Genomic DNA, 20,120 nt, shown 5'->3' on the forward strand with positions numbered 1-20,120 from the left:
TCGGTTATTTTCGGTTTTTATAATTTTTAATTTTTTTAAAAAAATCGAAAACCGAACCGAACCGATAACCGAATTAATTTTCAAACCCATACCGAATTGAACCGAATTGAAAACCGAACCGAACCGAAAACCGAAAAAAACCGGTTCGGTCCGGTTCGGCCCATTCGGTTCGGACAAAAATCGCAGGCCTAGGTTTTAGTATCATTGGCTGTGTTCAGCCTCCTCTTGTTTTGGTGGCTCAGTCTCACCAGCAGCTTCTAGAGTCTCTTGGGTCTTCACAGCCTCGACAGACTTGACTACCTCAGACGGGTTAGCTGGTTCAGGTTCCTTCTGTGTCTCTGCTTCATCTACAGTAGACTCTTCCTTCTTTTCTGCAACAACTTCATCTCCCTTCTCCTATAACTAGTCAAGGAAGAACCGACTTAATTACACATCTTTTATCTAAATCATTAGTTATTTTCTCAGAAACCAAATGATAACTGGTCCAGAAAACCTGAGATACAGCTTCGGTTTCCACGTTCTTGGACTCAACGACAGCGTTTTCGGTGGTGGCAGGCGTTTCAAGTATATCAGACTCCTTAGGTGTGCTCGCACAGGCTCCCATGGTGTGTTAGTGGAAAAAAAACAAACAAATTACGAGGGGAAAGAACTGTGGAGCCAACAATGAAACTCCCTTTCTGATCCTTTAAAAATTTCCTTATCAGATGCTGAGCAGATATATAAGAGAAACAACAAAGACGTATATATATATACAGTAGTTGTACGGACAACCAGGATACAACATGCTATTTCAAGAAAAAGACAGAAGAATGTTCATGTCACCATTAGATTCTTTGAGGCTCTTCTCTGTCAACGTCCTATTTCATCAGGAGATTAAACCTAAAGACCTTCATTATACACGGTTCTTCTTCTAGCAACAATTTTTTTGATAGCAACCAAACAAGAAAGGGATATATTTGTAAAAATGGATTATCTGTTTAATGGTAAGCAATGCCAGATGAAATGAAGATGCAAATGAATCTGGTATAGTAGAGTTGTGTTTACCTCCTTGGCTATGTTCCCAAAAGCTTGAATGTATTGCTCTGCAACTCTCAAACTCGCAGCCTGCATAGTAGAAACACGATGAAGCATGAGTTACAGGTGTGAAACCAAAGTTGTTTGAAGGATCAAGTTATAATAAGTAGCAGCAACATACGACTTTAACATCAGTTTTTTAATTCTCATATTATACTAACCTCCACTCCACCAGTTTCCTTGAGGGATTGAGATAACATGGCCAACCCCCTGGCCGTTGCTTGTGCTCTAGCTAATATTGCTTCTGCCTCACCTGGAAATCAAATACAACAACGAAGTTATGTTGTGATGTAACGAAACTAAAGAACGGCTTACGGTTCATGCTTAACTAAGTAGTCAAGACAAACCTGATGCTCGATTGACTTGGTCCATCTTTGCAGCTTCTGATTCCAAGATTACAGAACTCTTCTTACCATCAGCTATGTTGATATGGGCTTGGCGTTCTCCTGTTCAAGTCAGTAAAACAGATAATCAGAAACAAGCGACGCAGGCTTTATTTTGTATTCTTGAACTGTAGCAATCAATCACAGAACATAAGTCTGCAAATGTACCTTCAGACTCGAGAATCTGGGCTCTCTTTTTACGTTCAGCTTCAGCTTGCATTTCCATAGCAACCCTCACTCCATTAGGAGGCATGATATCCCCTGGAAAGACACAACACATGTATACTCAGAAACAGCCTAACAAGAGAATCCACCAAAAGAAGTCAAAACAGAGAAGAAAAAATGAGGAGGAGGAGGATGACGAGGAGGAAGGGAGATGATATAACAGTACATGTTTCGATGTACTATTCTATGTTTATCAAATGGAATAATACAATGCAATGTGTATTGTTCATCTTCAACAATAATTCTATGCATCTTCTGCTTCTTAATCCACATCTATCGAAAAATAGTAAAATTGTAAATCCAAACAAAAATACGAAGAAATGTGATCAAACACAGTTGTTGGAACATAGCAGATGATTAAACGACATGTGAAGTATTATTTTCCAAGAATTTCAAAAAACTTTAAAATGATCATGATACAAAAAACAGAGAACAAAGATTAATATAAATTTTGGAAAGAAAAAAAAATAATTTCAGAAAAATAAGATCAACAATAGAAATGAGAATAAGAATAAAATAGTGAGATGAAGGATACTTTTTGTTTTTATACATATTATACAATGAATATTATAGCCAAAGAGTTGCTATGGTTATAAACTTTTTTTTCGTGTTCTTATGTATATGCAATTTAATTTCTTCTCTTGTTTTTTATCAATGAATGATTATCAATAACATTTGGAAACGAAAAATCATAATGATACAAGCCTAAATTGAACTAAGAGTTGTAGGGCTTTACTCCGAAGGGATCACTTCCAGAAATTCTCGAAGGCCCAAGACAAGATTAGGCCCAATAAGGGGTTTGGAAATAGTTTTCATGGTTTCTCATCTTTGCGCTTGGGGCAATGACGCAACCAATGAGGTACTCCTTGTTTCGATGTGGGACGAAAAATTTAGAAATCATTAGTTGATTCAACAGTTGATTTAACTAAACTGAGCCTGATTTGTTTAAGCCCATTTTGCCTAGCCCAACTAAAATCTATACGTTAACTTAATGCGTTGCCATGCTGGAGAATTTTAGGAAAGTTAACGAGTGCGGAGGAATGGCGGAGGTAGCCCAAGGACTTAACCGCGACGGATCTTGAACGGATCATCATCTTTGTTTGTGTAACTAACTCTGGGAAGGAGAAGCAAACTAAAACTCTCTTTTAAATATTTTTTACTAAACTTTTCTAAAATATTATTTCCAAGTATTTTAGAAACTGGTTTACTTATTTACGGTTTAGGATAATTTTGGTTCGACTGAATTAGGCTTCCCTGGTTCATCGGTTAAATAAATTGTATGTGCTGTACAAGTGACTCTCTCTCTCTCTCTCTCTCTCTCTGGCATCTCAATTCCGGTCTAAATTCCTCTTTATTCTTTCTTTTTGTAACTTGACGAGTTTGGGTTTCGTCTTTCGTCCATTTCTATGTGTAATTTCGTGCAACTCGCTAGGATTTTTAGTTCGTAATTGCTCAGCTTTAACATGTAATTTCTATGTGTAATTTCGGCTTTCGTTTGACTGAAGTTACAAGTCCAGTTTTCAAGGAGAATACCATGTTCAGCAGTCAGTTAACTTGCACACTCATTTTGGTTGGTGTAAGGTGTTTCTATCTTTTTATTTCGAAGAAACTTAGTACTTTGTTCTGTCCTTTTTTTTTCTTTCAAAACAATCATCTTTGCGTTTAAACTGTAAAATGCTGCTTCAATTAGAGACGAGTTGATTCTGGAAGAGGAGCTTTTGTTGAAACATTATGATTACATCAGATCTTTTTAAAAAAAAAACAATCCTTGTCCGTTCGTTAGATTACAAAATAATGATAAACTCAATGGTTGAATTGAACTTTTTTTTCTTATAGAAAATGATGACATCATCAGAAAACAAAATCGGGTTATCTATTTTTATATAGATTTGAGAGTGATGTGGCAAACTCTTTCGGTATATAAAATGCTTTGTGTTTCCTATTTTATAAACTCTGAGATCGACTCGTGTTTCACCTCACATATATCCCCCGTTTTACCGAGGTATGTAAGTACCCGGAATCTTTCAGCAAGAAACAGTATAGCTGAGCAAATCACACACATAAAAGTCTTATAATAAATAGTTACGCATAGTCTTTCCAAGCTATATTGATCTCCTACCCATTCAAATATTTCAAGGTAAAGGAGACACTGTCAACAAAAAGATGATCTTAAAACAGAATAGTAAAAGCTCTCACTCTCAAGGGTCGGTGACTTCAGCTCATAGAGTCCGCTGGAGCATTGCGTATCCATCTAACAATCATGGTTCCAGTACTTGCACACTCTTCAACAGTTGTGGAACTAGAGAGCATTGTATCCCAAGTTGGTCTAAACTCATCATCCCAGAAGAAATCTCTTACAACCTCAGGAGTTGCATCTTCAAACACAGTTCTGCTTCCATACTCAGTAGGACCATTCTAGAAAACGCAAGATAAAACTATTAGAAACACATCCATCCTCTGTCTCTGACAAAACCAAGAAGTGTTGTGTTACCTTAGGTTCTCTTAACCAAGCTTGATATCTCATACCAGGAACAAACTGATCCATCATCTGAACCCAAGCTAGGCCACCATCTTTCCTCTCAACCAGTTGCACAAGATGTCTCAAATCTAATTCTGTTACAGTATTAGGCAACCTCTCCTCTGTTTTCTTCCCTCTACACCCAAAAAAATAAATAAATAAAATTAAAAGACAAACCAAAAAACAAATAACTTATTTTCATAAGTCAACCCCAAACTTAGGCTTACCCATCAAACTACATGTACTTCTTGCTCAGAAGAAGAAACAGGATAAACTGTTTTCTGTTGTCTTAAAGCCATATTCCAAGTGTCACAAACCAGAGCTTTGAAGCAAGGAGCTGAACCAAAACCCTTTAATGGAGATGTTGCAGAACGTGGAGAAGGAGATGATGATGGTGAAGACGACTCGAAAGATCTAGGAGCAGAGCATTGTGACTTGACTTCGTCTTCACTAGGAGAAGAAACCCATCTGGGTTTCCATGCCCATCCTATGAGCAACCCAACAACGAAAGCTAACCATCCGGCGATGAGCCCTAAGATGATGGTCACGAGTAAAGCCATAGTAAGAATTAAGAAAGAGTGAAAAAAAAAAAGGGTATGGTTTTGAAAAAAAGCGAAGTTTGTTGGATAAATATAAAAAAGTAATGAGGAGAGAGAGAGGAAGACGGCAAAGAAAGTGATACGAGTGGTGAGAAGAAGTGGTAGAAACTTGTGGTTAAAGAGGTTGTTGTTGATATTATAGAGATGGAATTTCTTTTTATTAAGCTATAACATTAATCATTGAGGGAGGTTGAAAGCGGGCATTGCTTTTTAGTGGAGAATGGTGGACGGAGCAGTGTGAAACGACGACCACCGTCCATCTCCGACCAAATCTCTAGTTCCTAAACTACTTCTCTTTAGGGATTATTTTTTCTTTCCTAAACTACTTCTTTTCGGGTTTATTTTTTCTTTCCTGATTTTTTTTTCCTCTTCTAAAGATTTATATTAGTGGGTCAAAGCCCAATGCCAAATACAACCGAAGGCCCAACGAAAAGGGCATACAAACAGCAACAAACATAAAGGGCCTAGAAGTCCATACTCCCTAAACCCACACTGCTGTGCGTCCACTCACGCGTCAGCACTCGCCACGACGCCACGCGTCAAGCTCCATCACGCGCTATACGCGTACCCACTCTTCACCTCGAGATCCGAAATATCACATCACCGTTCCAAACGTCGATGGTTGCCGGAAAGCCGAAGCAACCGCTGTTTACGCTGGATCTCACCGGATCTGGAGCACCTATACCCCGCTTCGACGCCTATTCTTCCACGGAGAGCTTCACCGGAACCATACCGAGCTCTCAACCAGGCTAGAGATAGACTCCAATCGCAAGCTTTATACTTCACCAACGCTTCTTTCATACAACCTCGCCAAACCTGAACCCGGACCCGCGTCGCCCATCACCGTATGATCGAAAGAAGAATCGGCGAGCTTCATCGAGTAACACCCGAGATCTCAACCCGAGTAGACGCGGTCCACAACTTCAACACCACCGCTTCAAAACCCGAGAGCATCCATCGATGACTCGCGATTTCAACATGGTCTGAAAAAAACCTAAACACAAAGAAACAAAGCTATCTAAAAGCAACCAGAGCATAAGGGAGCCTCCGCCTAATCAAACCTTAGAGCCGACCGTCCCCCTTTGAAAAAAAGGAGTCACGACGGACGCAAAAGCCGACCATCCACCGAGAAGGCAGTGCGACGGCGGTACCAAAAGATCGAACCAAAAAAGACCAAACTAAAGGAAGCTTAAGAGACTAGGCAAAGAAAAACCGGACCGACAGACAGTGGCTGCGGAAGCCCACTCTGTCGACGGGAAAAGTTTAAAGAGGCGGAGGGGCTTTCTCTCTCAACTTTCTCTCTCTCTCTGCACTTTTCAGGTTGAGATTTCTACTCTCTTTTGCTTTCCTGGTTTAAATCGTGGGAGATTTATTAAGAAATTAAGAAAATATACTTAAAATCCAAAAAATGTGTTCATAGCATTTAAAAATAACAAATACATGTTAACTGATTTGCGGGTAAGAACTATACTTGGACTGAGATCGAACATATAACTAGTACTAGATGAACAATAAGGTTACACATATCGAAACTTAATCCAAACAACTTTTTGGATCGGTTTGGTTCTATCACTGTCGGGGTGGTCGTGCGGCGATCCCAGAGCTATGAAACAAAATTTATGCTCTGAATTGATATGGACACTCTGGCCCTGTTCGTTTGTACATCTGAAAGATGCATCCAGATGGTCTATCTAGATGCCTTATTCAGATATTCCACCTGGGTGTTGTTCGTCTCTGCATTTCGTTTATCCATCTAGATGAATCATTTTAATGCAACTACGTTTGTTTGTTTTTTTATCAACTGGCATCTACATCGAGATGAACTTGTTACTAAAATAATTAAAATATACTTGTTTTAAAAATTTTGGCAGGAATTTGCATTTTCTAAGTTTTGGCAGAAAATTACGTTTTCCCGGTTTTAACGGGAAATTGCATTTTTCGGTTTTGACGAGAAATTGTGTTTTCCGGTTTTGACGAGAAATGATGGTTTTCGGTTTTGGCGGGAAATTGCATTTTCCCGGTTTTAGCGGGAAATTGGGTTTCCCGGTTTTGGCGGGAAATTGCGTTTTCCCGGTTTTGGTGGGAATTTGTGTTTTTCCGGTTTTGGCGGTAAATTTCGTTTCCCAGTTTTGGCGAGAAATTACGTTTTCCCGGTTTTGACGAGGAATTGCGTTTTCCCGGTTTTAACGAAAAATTGTGTTTTCCGGTTTTGGCGGAAAATTGTGTTTTCTCGGTTTTGGCGGGAAATTACGTTTTCCCGATTTTGGCGGGAAATTACGTTTTCCCCATTTTGGCGGGAAATTGCGTTCCCGGTTTTGGCGGGAAATTACGTTTTCCTGGTTTTGGCGGAAAATTACGTTTTCCCAGTTTTAACGGGAAATTATGTTTTTCGGTTTTGACGAGAAATTGCGTTTTCTCGGTTTTGGCGGGAAATTATGTTTTCCCGGTTTTGGCGGAAAATTACGTTTTCCGGTTTTGACGAGAAATTGTGTTTTTCGGTTTTGACGGGAAATGGTGGTTTTTGATTTTGGCGGAAAATTACGTTTTCCCGGTTTTGGCGGGAAATTGTGTTTTTCCGATTTCGACGAATAATTTTGGCAGGATATTGTGTTTTTTCGATTTTGGCGGGAAATTTTGTTTTCCTGTTTTGGCGGGAAATTACGTTTTCCTGGTTTTGACGAGAAATTGTGTTTTCCGATTTTGATAGAAAATTGCATTTTCGGTTTTGGCGAGAATCTTTTTTGTTTTGACAAAAAATTATCAAATTTTTGGTGAAGACTCACCTTCACCCAGATGTTCCGTGAAGACTCACCCTCATTTGGATGAGAATTTGAGCTGAGTTTTCATAAATGCAGTTGGGTGATCCATTTAGATGTAGCATTTTAATGTACAAAACGAACATCAACTTGCATCTTCACCCAGATGGATCATCCAAATGAGCAAACGAACAACACCTCTGATCTCATGTGATAAATTAATGGTCATTGAAATGATTTATGAATTGATAAACAAAAACCTCTATTCAATTGGTTTTTACATGTATAGAAGGTCAAATGTAAAAATACAGAATATGTATACAAAATACTGCAAAGACAAACTCTACACAAAGTTCAACTTTAATACATAAAACACTGCAGTGCATGAATTTTCTTTTTTCAGCTCTCTCATTTTTCACATTAAAAATAATTATATACATATATGTATTTCCTAAAGATTTGAATTTTAGAGATAACAAATAATAAGGAAAAAATAAATAAAAGAGGCGTGGTAAAAGGAAAAAAAAAGAAGAGGTAAGTGGAAGAACTAACCTTCTCTCGATCTATACACTTTTGAATAGAGATGGTTTTTTACCCAAATAAAAAAATCACTTTCTCCTCGTCTTCAAAGACGAACCGGTAATCCAAAATTCTGAAAATTCTGATTTCACCTTGTAAACCGCCGGTCACGATCACCATAGACCAAGCCGAAGCGTTCGGTTTTGTGTTAACCGGTCCATTAGACAAGTCCACGCTCACACTAGGGCTAGTTCGTGCTTGGTTCTTTGCAGCAAGCAAAAGTTTCTCATCGGGCCAAGTCGCTAACATTCTATCGAAGAAGTAGCTGTTTGTGGCGCTCGAAATGATACCGTTGGTGACGGCTGTGTTGTTTACTGGATCGCGGATCGCGGTGGGGTCGGAGTCGTAGTCGGAGTTGGAAGTGGAGCAGGAGCAGGAAGAGAGGACGCTATCGAGAGACTCGAAGAAACATTCGTCGTCTTCTTTTTCATTGTGAGCTACGAATCTAGCGACGTCGTTTCGTCCGGTCATCATCATTACCTTCGTCATGATCGTAAGCAGGCTACATCAGGGGCGGAGGAAGAAGATGCCGCCTTCCTCCGTCTCCCTCCCCCTCTCGATCCTTTGACTTTTTTTTCTACGAGTTAGTTAGGGTTCGCGAGAAGCAAAACGACGTCGTCGGCCGATGGTAAATTGAGTAGAGCTCTAGTCAGATTGGAGTAATGGTTTTTTTGGAGAGAGAGAAAAACAGCTTGGTGTTTATTATCCTGCCAGAAAGTTATTGAGAGAGAGAGAGAACGCACCGCAACGATTTTAATTAAATTCGTTTTCTTTTTCACAACACTCTATCGTAAATACATGATTTACCATTCAATTTAATTGAATAAATTATATTTACTAGTAATTCTTAAAATTTGACTATTGCTTAAAGAAACCAAAAATTCAAAATAAAATAGTGACACAGATCTGCAAAGTACAAAACAAAGCTATATATTAGAAGAAGAAAATAAGAGTAACATGTATATACTAGCTATATTACCTTTTTTAACTAACATTACTTATAATAACCTTTAGAGATATAAAATGATTTAGTTTGTTCAAAATCAAATGACTAGAAAGTTCAATTCATGTATATAAAATGCTTTACTAGTTTTTATTATTGCAGAAATCATGCCTAGAAACTATAATCGAAAGCATATGCACATGCAGGTGGACAGTACTAGTGTTTTATTTTTATGATTATAGATAATCAAAATAGCTATATTTTTCAAAGTATAGAGGCTTACTCAGTTACAAAAAGAAAAAGTATAGAGGCTTACTCAATAGATGGAAGACTGTAAAAATCAATTAATGTTTCCTCGCAAGAAAAAAATCCAAACATTTGTAATTATTCAATTTTTTGATATAAAACTTAAAGTTTAAGAAATATATTGGACAGAAGCAAAAACATAAATTTGTAACTTCGAAGAAAATATGTCTTAATCAAAGCACATTTGAGATGTTGTAATATTTATAAAACTTGAATCATGAAACATCTTAATTGATGATTGCCAAAAAAAAATCCCTAGACTATATTTGAGAAGTGATTTTGCCACATGTCTTCTCTACAATCATTCTCACAAAAATAATATGACATGGCTACTAAAATTGATGACATGTCTTATAGATTAATATGACATGTACAATTATATTTAATGTTAGTTTATATATTTGGTAAACTTTTTAAAATATGGTAATAACTCATATATATAAATCATAAAATCAAATTAAATAGTAAAATCATTAGTTTCTTATATATATCTACAGAGTTTATAAATATTTTTTAATTTATTTTTGACAATTATGCAATTTTTCATCTACTAGATTATATTTGAGAAGTGATTTTTTCACATGTTTTCTCTACAATCATTTTCATAAATTTAATATCACATGACTACTAAAATTGATGACATGTCTTATAGATTAATATAACACTAGCTTTTGGGAGTGCGGGTGTTTATTTTTCATAATTATATATTTTATTTTTCACAACTTATATTTATATTCTTGTTATAGATTCATACATTAGTGACTTTTTGATATTGATGTGTCTTTTTCAACTTATTTAGCGTCCAAAAATTGTATTTTTTAATTTGCTTTTATTCATTTCGTTTGGAGTAGAGTTGTACGTATATATGTGGTTTCATTAAATTTTACTAATAAATATTGGGATATAAAATTGGTTATAATATTCAAATTTTATATTGAGATTTTATAAAACAAATATATTATTTAGACAGAAACATAAAAGAATACTGAAACAAAGTTACCAAAAAAACATTCAAAATTAAGTATAGATATTTGCAAATCTAATTTAGCAAGCCTAATTTAAGTTATTAAATTGGGCCATTTAATTATTATTATAAATTTGGTACATCGTATTTTACGGTCACATAAGAACCGTCGGTTGCATAAAGTTTCTAGTTTCTAGATTGAGGTGTACTTGATTTTTGACGATTAGGTGTATTGTTAGATTGAACCAGAAACTACAAATCAGAAAGAAAGAGGTACAAAATTAAATTACCCGAAGACCAGCTTATGAAGACAAAGGAAAGAGTTGAAAGGGAAGATAATAGTAAAGGAAATTGTAAGATATTTCCTCATAGAGAAGAAAGTTTAACTTGATTCCAGAGGCCTTTGGACTGCTGACTGCTCGAACGTTACTTTCAATGTATTTTAGAATTTCATCTCTGTGACTGTGTCAATCACGATTCTAGAGCTTAGCTCCAAAGAACATGAGATTCTTCGTTTCTCCACAATTTATCAATAAGACACATGTTAATCATATATAAACTAATTGTGCAATATTAATTTGTTTTGTTACTGCCAATTTTATTCGATAAAAATATAAAACCCACTGGGGAAAACACAGATGGTGACAAAGTAACTCAAACTCAATACCACTTAAGTACTTAACCCATCAACTTACTAAGCTAAAGAGAGAAAGGTTAAATAAATGAGATGCATATTCTTATCTATTAGGAAGATTCCCTTAAAGATGAAGAAGAGCGAGCTTTAGTTGACTTGAGATGAGAAGCTTAAAGCTGACATGATGACTGAGACAGAGCTTCAAACTTCCAAGCAAAAATGTGGAACTGGAATGGGAAAATAAATAAATATACAGAGTAGCTGATGGCTGCACGAAGATATCGAGGAAAACACAAATACACGTTAAGTTGTTGTGTCTAGCTCATGTTGAAATAGAACAAATGAAGGGGGTTGAGAGTTAACTTGGAAAAGCATAAGCTTAAGAATCAAAAGTTTTAACGTCTGACAGAGTAATCAAAGATTAGATCATTCCATGTATTCTAAATAAAACCAGTAAATTCAAACGTACCACTACCAGTCATGGGGTTCGCAAAGGATCCTCAGGAAAACACATTGGCCTTGTTGACCGCATATGATCAGTCGCCCCATAGAGAAAGGTAAATCCTTTCAAAAGTGAAGACACAACTTCACGAGAGAGAAGGAGACTAACCTGTAACCATGTGAAATGATTGACTTTCGCAAGCTCAAAAATTCAAGTGGCTGCGCTGCTGTCTTATGTTAAAATTTTGATTGAGCCGTCGGACATAATTTTTATTTTCTATCACCACCGTGCTCCTTCCACAGTCTATCGCCGGAGTTGGTCAATCAAAAAAAAATTGAACGCAATCACTTCGCATGAAATTAGGGATTCTTCAAACAACTCATAATAAAATTTCCAAAACTCAAACCAATCTCAAGAAAAACTTCACCAAAACCCCTAAAGATAGTCCAGTCACTGGGATGAGAAGTGCAAATTGCATAAAGATGGAAAGACCAAACCACCGGGATGTATGGCTTCGATTTGGGGTTAAAGGTTGAGACTTTGATATGGTAGAGACGTCAGTTTCTTTTAGGGTGGTTTAGGAAATTTTAAAACGACAGCTTTTAGGCCAGTGACAATCTATTGTAAATATTAAGGAAAAATTAGAGTTAAGTACTAATTGTACTTTAGTTTTAATAGTTTAGATGGACAACTATATTTAATACTAGAATAAGCCCGTCCTACGGACGGGAAGTAGATTAATAAATAATTTAGATAATCAAAATAAATATTTAATATGAGTTGTTATTATTAAAAAAGATATATATTTGTTAAAAATTATGTTATTGGACTTGAAGACTAAATAAGCCATATTATCTAAAAATTTGGAGATGCTTTTTAAAAAGACCTTAACCCACCTTCGAAACGTGGGATCTATACTATTATTTGCGAAGTGATTTTTCGAACAATATAATGAAACATACAGTGTATCTAGGGTAAGCTAATGAATAAAAAAAATACATTCTATTGATTTTTTCAATTAATTCAGCATTTATTTTCATTGTTTACTATTGTTTTAACTTTTTATTTTATCACTTAAAAATCAAATATTTTCACAATAAAAATTGTTTTACTTTGATGTTGGTCTTAATTCTATATTGAATTTGATAGTAAGTAGATTATTTTTTCAAAATATAGTTATTTGTTTTTAATTTAAAAAATACTTTATACATTTCCATTTAAAATTAATAATTTAAATGATGCAAGTAGAATGATTTATTCATTATAACAAAAACAATTAAAATTACGTAGTAACATAAAACCTGTTGTTCAGGAAAAAAAACATAAAAACCTAATACTGTTTGTTATGAATATAATTTGTTTACTATAATTAAGAAGAAAATAAATTATGTTATCTGAATAAATTATTAGAGTTTTAAACTAATAAAATTATGAAATTCAATAATTTAAAACATTTTAAAATAATATATATTATTACAAATGATTATGTTATACATACAATATATTTTAAAATTTATGTTGTGGTTCGAGTCTACAAACCAGTTTTCAAATGGATATGTCAATTTTTTTGTTTGGTTTTCTAATTTTTTTTTAAGCTAAATATAAATCTATTACATATGACTGATGAATAACTGATGAGGTAAACACCAAATATTTAAATATAATATATATATCTATTTAAATAATTGTTTCCTCTCTTTGACCAAAAAAAAAAAAATCATCTCCTCTGTGATAAGAATCATGGAAGAATGTACAAAAGGTGTCATCGAAAGCTATTTGGCTCAAATTGTGCGTTAGTTTTCAACAGACTCAATAAGTATTTTCCATGAATTCCTTGAGAATGTCTTCACAGCATCTTGGGGTTTGACTTCACCAGGAAGAATTCTTTCTACAATACACCAATAATGAGCGTCATCTTGTTGACCAATGACTTCTTGATTCTCCGGAAACGCAGCAAAGCTCCTAAGCTCCTTGAACATGTCTCAAATAGTCTTAAAACCTTGGATCTTCTTCATTGACATGGATACCTGGCAAGGATTCGAGACATGTGTCGCTATTCTCCACTTACCATACTCAGAATGTAACCCTCCTGGTTTCTGCGTTTGTTGGGTACACAGTACCAAAAAGATCTGACACATCAACTTAAAGATCTTGATACTTCTTTTTTTTTTTGAGCAACTGATCTTGATACTTCATTAGCAGAAATGATAGCACCATACGTACATAGCTATAGGTTGAAGAGGAATGAATTATAAATCAAAACTCCTGAAGCGACACAAAAATAATGCAAAATCTTCAATTGCCAAATAGACAGAAGATGAATGTTTGAGGAGAGAAAAACAAACAATTGTTTTATAATATGTTTGTGGAAGTACCGAAGCAGGAAAAAGATCAACATTTTGCGAATAGATTTTCTTTAAAACAGCACAGAGATTTTGCAGCTATCTATACTCATGCTACAAACTCCTAATTCTTAGTTATCGGCCTCCTCATGCCAATGATTATACAACATTGAACATAAATGAACAGAAGTTTCTAATATGCCATGATGCGTAATAATTAACAAAATCAAAAGCAAAGCATGTGAGTTATGGCAAATTTCTAGGCTTGGAGATACACGTGAAATCCAAACACAAACAGTCCTAAGGATTTTACAGAAGCATTTGCCAATGGTTAGTTAGCAAAATCAGTGAACGGAATTTCCTATGAATTATTAATAGCTTACGTAACTACAACATTTAATGGTAAACTTTACAATATGGTTAATTGCATATCGGATAATAGACTGCTCAGGCAAGACAGTAGAGAGCCATGAAACTCAAAATTACAAATATCAGAGAGCACCACATTGTGTTGTTTATTGCTCAAGTTCTATGTGTTAAATCAAAAGCTAACAGCAGTGCACTGTCTAGGGATGCCTTAGAGTTTAGACTAAGCATCATTCTATAGAAACTCCCAAATCAACAAAGATGCCACCTTTAACTTTAAAGCTAAGATTTTCATTACCTTCTTGACGGAGGCAGACCATGAAAACGTAAGCCCCGAGAACACAATGAAGAAAAACGGTCTCCACAGATCCCAATCACAAAGTACCTCCAGGATCCTTGCTATTCGGATTCGGAAACACCACCAGCTTCTGATTACACACGACAGATCCCTTTTCACAGTATCTCACACCGGCTCCTTCAACGTGTTCGGCGGAGACCCGAATCCGCTCCCCCCGATCGTCTTGGAACCTTCGAGATGACGATGTTACCTGGCGGCGGAAGCGACGGAGGGGCTGTAACGGGTGTCACTTTCTGGGAGGTAGAGGAATAAGACGGCGGAAGCGGAGGGAGGTTGGATTGGACGAAGGGAGAGGAGGATGAGACGGGTATTGAGGGACCGATCGGGCTAGGTGGGCATGTGGAGAGGACGGTTCCGAACCTGATTGGAATCCGCCGTTCATCATGTTCTCGATCTCGTCGATGTCTGATTGGGACGATTGGTAAAACTGAATTTTAATAAAACGCAGAGTTTTGTAATAGTAGGACACGTGTCGAGACAGTAGCCTTTGAATTGATGACGTGGAAGCATACGTGGATAGCCCAGGAGGGAAGGAAACTTAACTTTATATAAATAGATTAATTTATATTTTTGGTAAACTTTTAAAAATATGGTAATAACTTATATATTACATTTAAAGTCGATTTATATTTTTGAACTTTTTAAAAATATGGTAATAACTCATAAATAATTATTAAAATAAATATATTCAATTATGGCATTTCAAATTTCGAAATATCATTAAAATTAAAAATATTTCAAAAATATATACATATTTTTAGAAAATTATAAAAATTAAATCATAAAATCAAATTAAATCGTAAAATCATTAGTATTTTATATATATCTACAGATTTTATAAATATTGTTTAATTTTAATTTTTGACAATTATGCAATTTTACATATTTATTTAATATATTTAATTAAAATAAATAGATAGAAAAATCTACCTAAGATTATAATTTTAAATATATACATGCTAATTCTTAAATATAATTAAAAATAAACAAAATTGTTTGTCTTAATTTTAATGTTCAGTTAAATCAAATTTATATTAAAATACTGATAAGAAAAAAAGAAAATTTATAATATTAATAAAAAATATAATTTATATTTATCTGTTAAAAAAATATTTTAATTTTTTTACTGCACATAGTGCAGGAAAACACCTAGTATATACGTAGATACTAGAACCATTAGTGAATCTTGGAATGACATGAGCTGATCTTATTTTAAAAAAATATTTTAGGTCAAAAAATTACTTATCACATGAGAATTTAACGTTTAGACTAAAGAATCTCATGCCAATTATTTGGTTACAATGAAACTATATCAGCTCGATTTTACACCATGATTTAACAATTTAAAATTTTAATTATGTTTTATAAAAAGCTTACGTTTACGTGTCAATTCTATCTACAGTGAAACCTTTATAAATTAATAACTAGGTGTTTTCCTGCACCATGTGCAGTAAAATTGTTTTCAAAATTTAATTTATATTTAAAATAAGGTTTATTAAATATTATAGATTTTATTATTTTACCGATATTTAAATATAGATTTTATTTATTTAAATATTAAATTAAAATAAAATGATTTTTTTTATTTAAAAATATATTGTATAATTATCAAAAATTTGAACTAACAATATTTTATAGAATCTGTAGATATATAAGAATCTAATGATTTTACGATTAGAAATCAAATTTTTTTTAAAAATTGTAGCAATTTTTTAAAGATTTAGTAATACAAATTGTATAATTATAGAAAATAAAATAAAATATAATTTCGAAATTTTAATGTTATATATGAATATATTTATTTTAGAGATGATTTATGCGATATTACCATATTTAAAGAAGTTTACCAAAAATAAATATCAATATTAAATGTAAGGTATGAGTTATTACCATATTCTAAAAAGTTTATCAAAAATATAAATCAACATTAAATGAAATAATCTATGTCATATTTTCGGAAGCCATGTCATCAATTTTAGTAGTCATGTCATATTTTTTTGTGAAACTGATTGTAGAGAGGACATGTGGCAATACAAATTGTATAATTATAGAAAATAAAATAAAATATAATTTCGAAATTTTAATGTTATATATGAATATATTTATTTTAGAGATGATGTATACGATATTACCATATTTAAAGAAGTTTACCAAAAATAAATATCAATATTAAATGTAAGGTATGAGTTATTACCATATTCTAAAAAGCTTACCAAAAATATAAATCAACATTAATCCATGTCATATTTTTCGGAAGCCATGACATCAATTTTATTAGCCATGTCATATTTTTTTTTTTGTGAAACTGATTGTAGAAAAGACATGTGGCAATACAAATTGTATAATTATAGAAAATAAAATAAAATATAATTTCGAAATTTTAATGTTATATATGAATATATTTATTTTAGAGATGATGTATGCGATATTATCATATTTAAAGAAGTTTACCAAAAATAAATATCAATATTAAATGTAAGGTATGAGTTATTACCATATTTTAAAAAGTTTACCAAAAATATAAATCAACACTAAATGAAATAATACATGTCATATTTTTCGGAAGCCATGTCATCAATTGTAGTAGCCATGTCATATTTTTTTTGTGAAACTGATTGTAGAGATGACATGTGGCAAAATCACTTCTCAAATATAGTCTAGGGGATGTTGGGAGTATACCAAAATTATAATTTTTTATTAATTTATAGATATTATTAATTTATCGATATACTAACTAAACAAAAAACTCAATTCAAAATTATAAATTATATTATTTTATAAAGGTTTTTAGTATATATTAATTTATAAAGTATTAATTTAAAGAGGTTATATTGTATTTTCAATATTTTCTCTTTTATGTTGTTTTTTTATTTTGGTTATTGCTCGACATAAATATTGATTTTGGAGTTTATTCTCATTTTTCTTTTGTTTTTGGCCTCAGATTTAGAAATGTTTAAGATTCAAAATTATTAAAAAGATACATATTTAGGTTAAGATCTGCCTCTTGTATAGAATAAATATTTTATGAAATATTTATTACTTATTTTATGTCTTTCTGCATATTATGAATAATAAAATAACAATTATTTATTAAATGACTAAGAAATCAGTTACCATTATGTAATAAATTGGCTTGCGCATATAAATTACACGATCACTCTTGTTTGTTCGCAATCATTTTAGAATAAATATATCAAAACAATCAATCTTATCTATGTATATGATTTATAATTAAATTTAGATGATATTAACATAGATATATAGTATACTTTAATATAGATATAAATGAGATTTCTACTCATATGATTTTATTATTATTTTTATATTTATGTAACAAAATTTTACACCAACAATTTTTTTTTTCGATATGAGATGTTTAGTGGCTTTAGTAATTTATAATCATTGTAACAAACAAAATGAAGATTTCAAAATTAAAATATTAACTTTTAATATATGTTCAATGCAGATATCAAAATATGAGTATGTATTTTTCATACGATGTGTAGTTTAATTTAAATGATACATATATATATATATATATATATATTAACATAAAGACCTGTTAAAATTAGATTATTTATTCATATGGTTTTATAATCATTATATCTTATTACATTAAAAATTTAAACCTTGATCACAAAAGTTTATGTAAAAACTTTAGCAGTTTTAGTAATTTATACATATTTTGAAAAATTCAAAATACAACATATAAAAAATCTAAATTTTTATTATATGATTAATGTAATTGTGTAAGTTATTTTAGTAATAAATAATTAAACAAAAATGATAGAAAGTATAGAGATTGTTAGCAAATCTTTATAATTTAAAATCATTAATTGCCATATATATATATATACATACATATATATATATATATATATATATTAATCACATTAGATAATTCTATATGTTTTATTTAGAAAATAATAAATAATAAATTTTAATTGATAAATGAATACTCTATATATAATGACATAATATATAATACAACATTTCCTACCAATTTAATTTTGCACTAACAAAATTCTCAATTGATTCTCAAACCGCAATGTAAGCAAAATTAACATTTTAATTATGTGATAATTCAGTAGAGTATTTTTAATTATTACAAACTATATATTATAACTTTTTAAATGTTCCTCATTTAATATATAGGAAATTTTAAAAAAAGATATTAAATAATATTTTAGTATTTTATAAATACCGAATGGAGAAGCAGAGCATAATAGAGATCATCTATTAAAATGCAACGCGGTCCAAAATGCAACGCGGAGACGACTCAGAGTTGACCCAGTCCAAAATGCAACGCGGAGACGACTCAGTAGTGAAAAACGAGTGATGATCCTGATATAGAAACGAACGCCTCTAAAAACTGATCGCAGCTCCATCTCTGACTCCGATCTCGTCTCAAACGTTATCTTCCGGTGAGCATATCGCTGACTGTACAACCGAGAGACCACACACCCTTGATACTCTCCTCCTAATCACCTTCCGGAGCCATCCATTCCACGTGGCGCAGTAAACGATTATGTTAGAGTGAACGTGACGGAGAACGGAGACGAGACAGAAAACGTAACGGCGGAGGAGAGTTTCGTCATTGACGATTGTTTCACCGTTACACGTCACCTTCCGGTAAATACTCCACACAAGCGTGGAGATATCTTCGTTTCTTCTTCAGACACGTCGTATACAAGAAACCTTACCTCATGATGAGGTTTAGAGAGAGCGGAGGATTGAGATTTCGTTCTTGGGTGACTCGGGATTGAGAAGGAAGACATGTGGTGAGGTTTACTGACTTTACGGCGAACACTCCACCGTCCATTTTACTCATGGCTTTGCTTCATGTTCCCAAGCATCTCTTCCAATACAAGCACCTCCAACCAGGGGAAGATCTATAAAATAATTTAACGTGGGCCACAATATATAAAATTATGTTATATGTTAAATTAAACTATAGTTTTTTTACAAGAAATTAGTCATTAATTTTTCACAAAATGAGTAGTTTTAAAAGAAATATTTTTTTGCAATTTTATATGTTCATTTTCAGTAATATCATATATATTACTATATATGCACATAGTAATTTCATTATAAAAATTTATTCCTTTTAGTTTTTATTTTTTCATTATAAACTTAACAAAAGTAATTTTTAAAGTTAAATCTTAATAAAATTATGACTTGTTTTTAAAAAGATATTAAAAATGATTGAAACACTATAATTTGGCTACTATTTTTCAAAAAACATTTTCAATTAAAAATATCTTACCATTTGGGTTTATGGATTATATATTGTTTATGCTTTAGTATTTAAGAGATGAGGTAAATTTGTAAATCTGTATAAATAACTTAAGAGAGTTAGTTTAACCCTCTTTCATTACAAATTTAAGATATTTATAAAAGTAGTCATCTTTTAAAAGGAAGTTTGAAAACTAGAATCAAGTTATTGGTATAATTAGAATTTCTCTCATTAAGAAAAAATAAAAAATAAAACAGTATCGAAAGATTAGTTTTGGATAGTAAAATCAAAAGAAATGGTTTTGTATGGAGTATTAATTAACAACTAGATTTTGACCCGCGCTTTTGAAGCGCGGGATATTTTACGATGAAATTTTTTACTAATAATTTAACAAA

General features: G+C 32.6%; 1 protein-coding gene, 2 long non-coding RNA genes and 1 pseudogene across 4 annotated transcripts; all 4 read right to left on the reverse strand.

Annotated features, from left to right (window-relative positions):
* Positions 1-226: 226 nt before the first annotated feature.
* Positions 227-1,772, reverse strand: LOC130509190 (uncharacterized). Of its 2 annotated transcripts, none has more exons than XM_057004915.1 (6): positions 1,626-1,772; positions 1,422-1,520; positions 1,236-1,327; positions 1,045-1,104; positions 494-910; positions 227-402 (listed from the first exon to the last, which is right to left on the reverse strand). In XM_057004915.1, exons 1-5 carry the CDS (start codon positions 1,735-1,737, stop codon positions 893-895), a joined length of 381 nt encoding a protein of 126 aa, XP_056860895.1. In that variant the 5' UTR covers positions 1,738-1,772; the 3' UTR covers positions 227-402; positions 494-892. The 2 variants fall into 2 exon arrangements, with proteins under 2 accessions (XP_056860895.1, XP_056860896.1); XM_057004916.1 differs by having other exon boundaries at positions 494-907; positions 1,626-1,771.
* A 1,664-nt stretch (positions 1,773-3,436) lies between these two features.
* LOC108846392 (uncharacterized) lies at positions 3,437-5,112 on the reverse strand. The gene is made up of 3 exons (XR_001948648.2): positions 4,428-5,112; positions 4,174-4,336; positions 3,437-4,097 (listed from the first exon to the last, which is right to left on the reverse strand). It is a non-coding gene; the product is annotated as an uncharacterized LOC108846392 (long non-coding RNA).
* Positions 5,113-10,924: 5,812 nt separating this feature from the next.
* Positions 10,925-12,021, reverse strand: LOC130509440 (uncharacterized). Its single transcript, XR_008943459.1, has 2 exons — positions 11,830-12,021; positions 10,925-11,726 (listed from the first exon to the last, which is right to left on the reverse strand). It is a non-coding gene; the product is annotated as an uncharacterized LOC130509440 (long non-coding RNA).
* A 2,345-nt stretch (positions 12,022-14,366) lies between these two features.
* Positions 14,367-18,990, reverse strand: LOC108831061 (protein YIP4b-like; annotated as a pseudogene).
* Positions 18,991-20,120: the final 1,130 nt, after the last annotated feature.

This window comes from Raphanus sativus, chromosome 3 (assembly GCF_000801105.2).
Source record: "Raphanus sativus cultivar WK10039 chromosome 3, ASM80110v3, whole genome shotgun sequence".
Taxonomy (NCBI): Eukaryota; Viridiplantae; Streptophyta; class Magnoliopsida; order Brassicales; family Brassicaceae; genus Raphanus; species Raphanus sativus.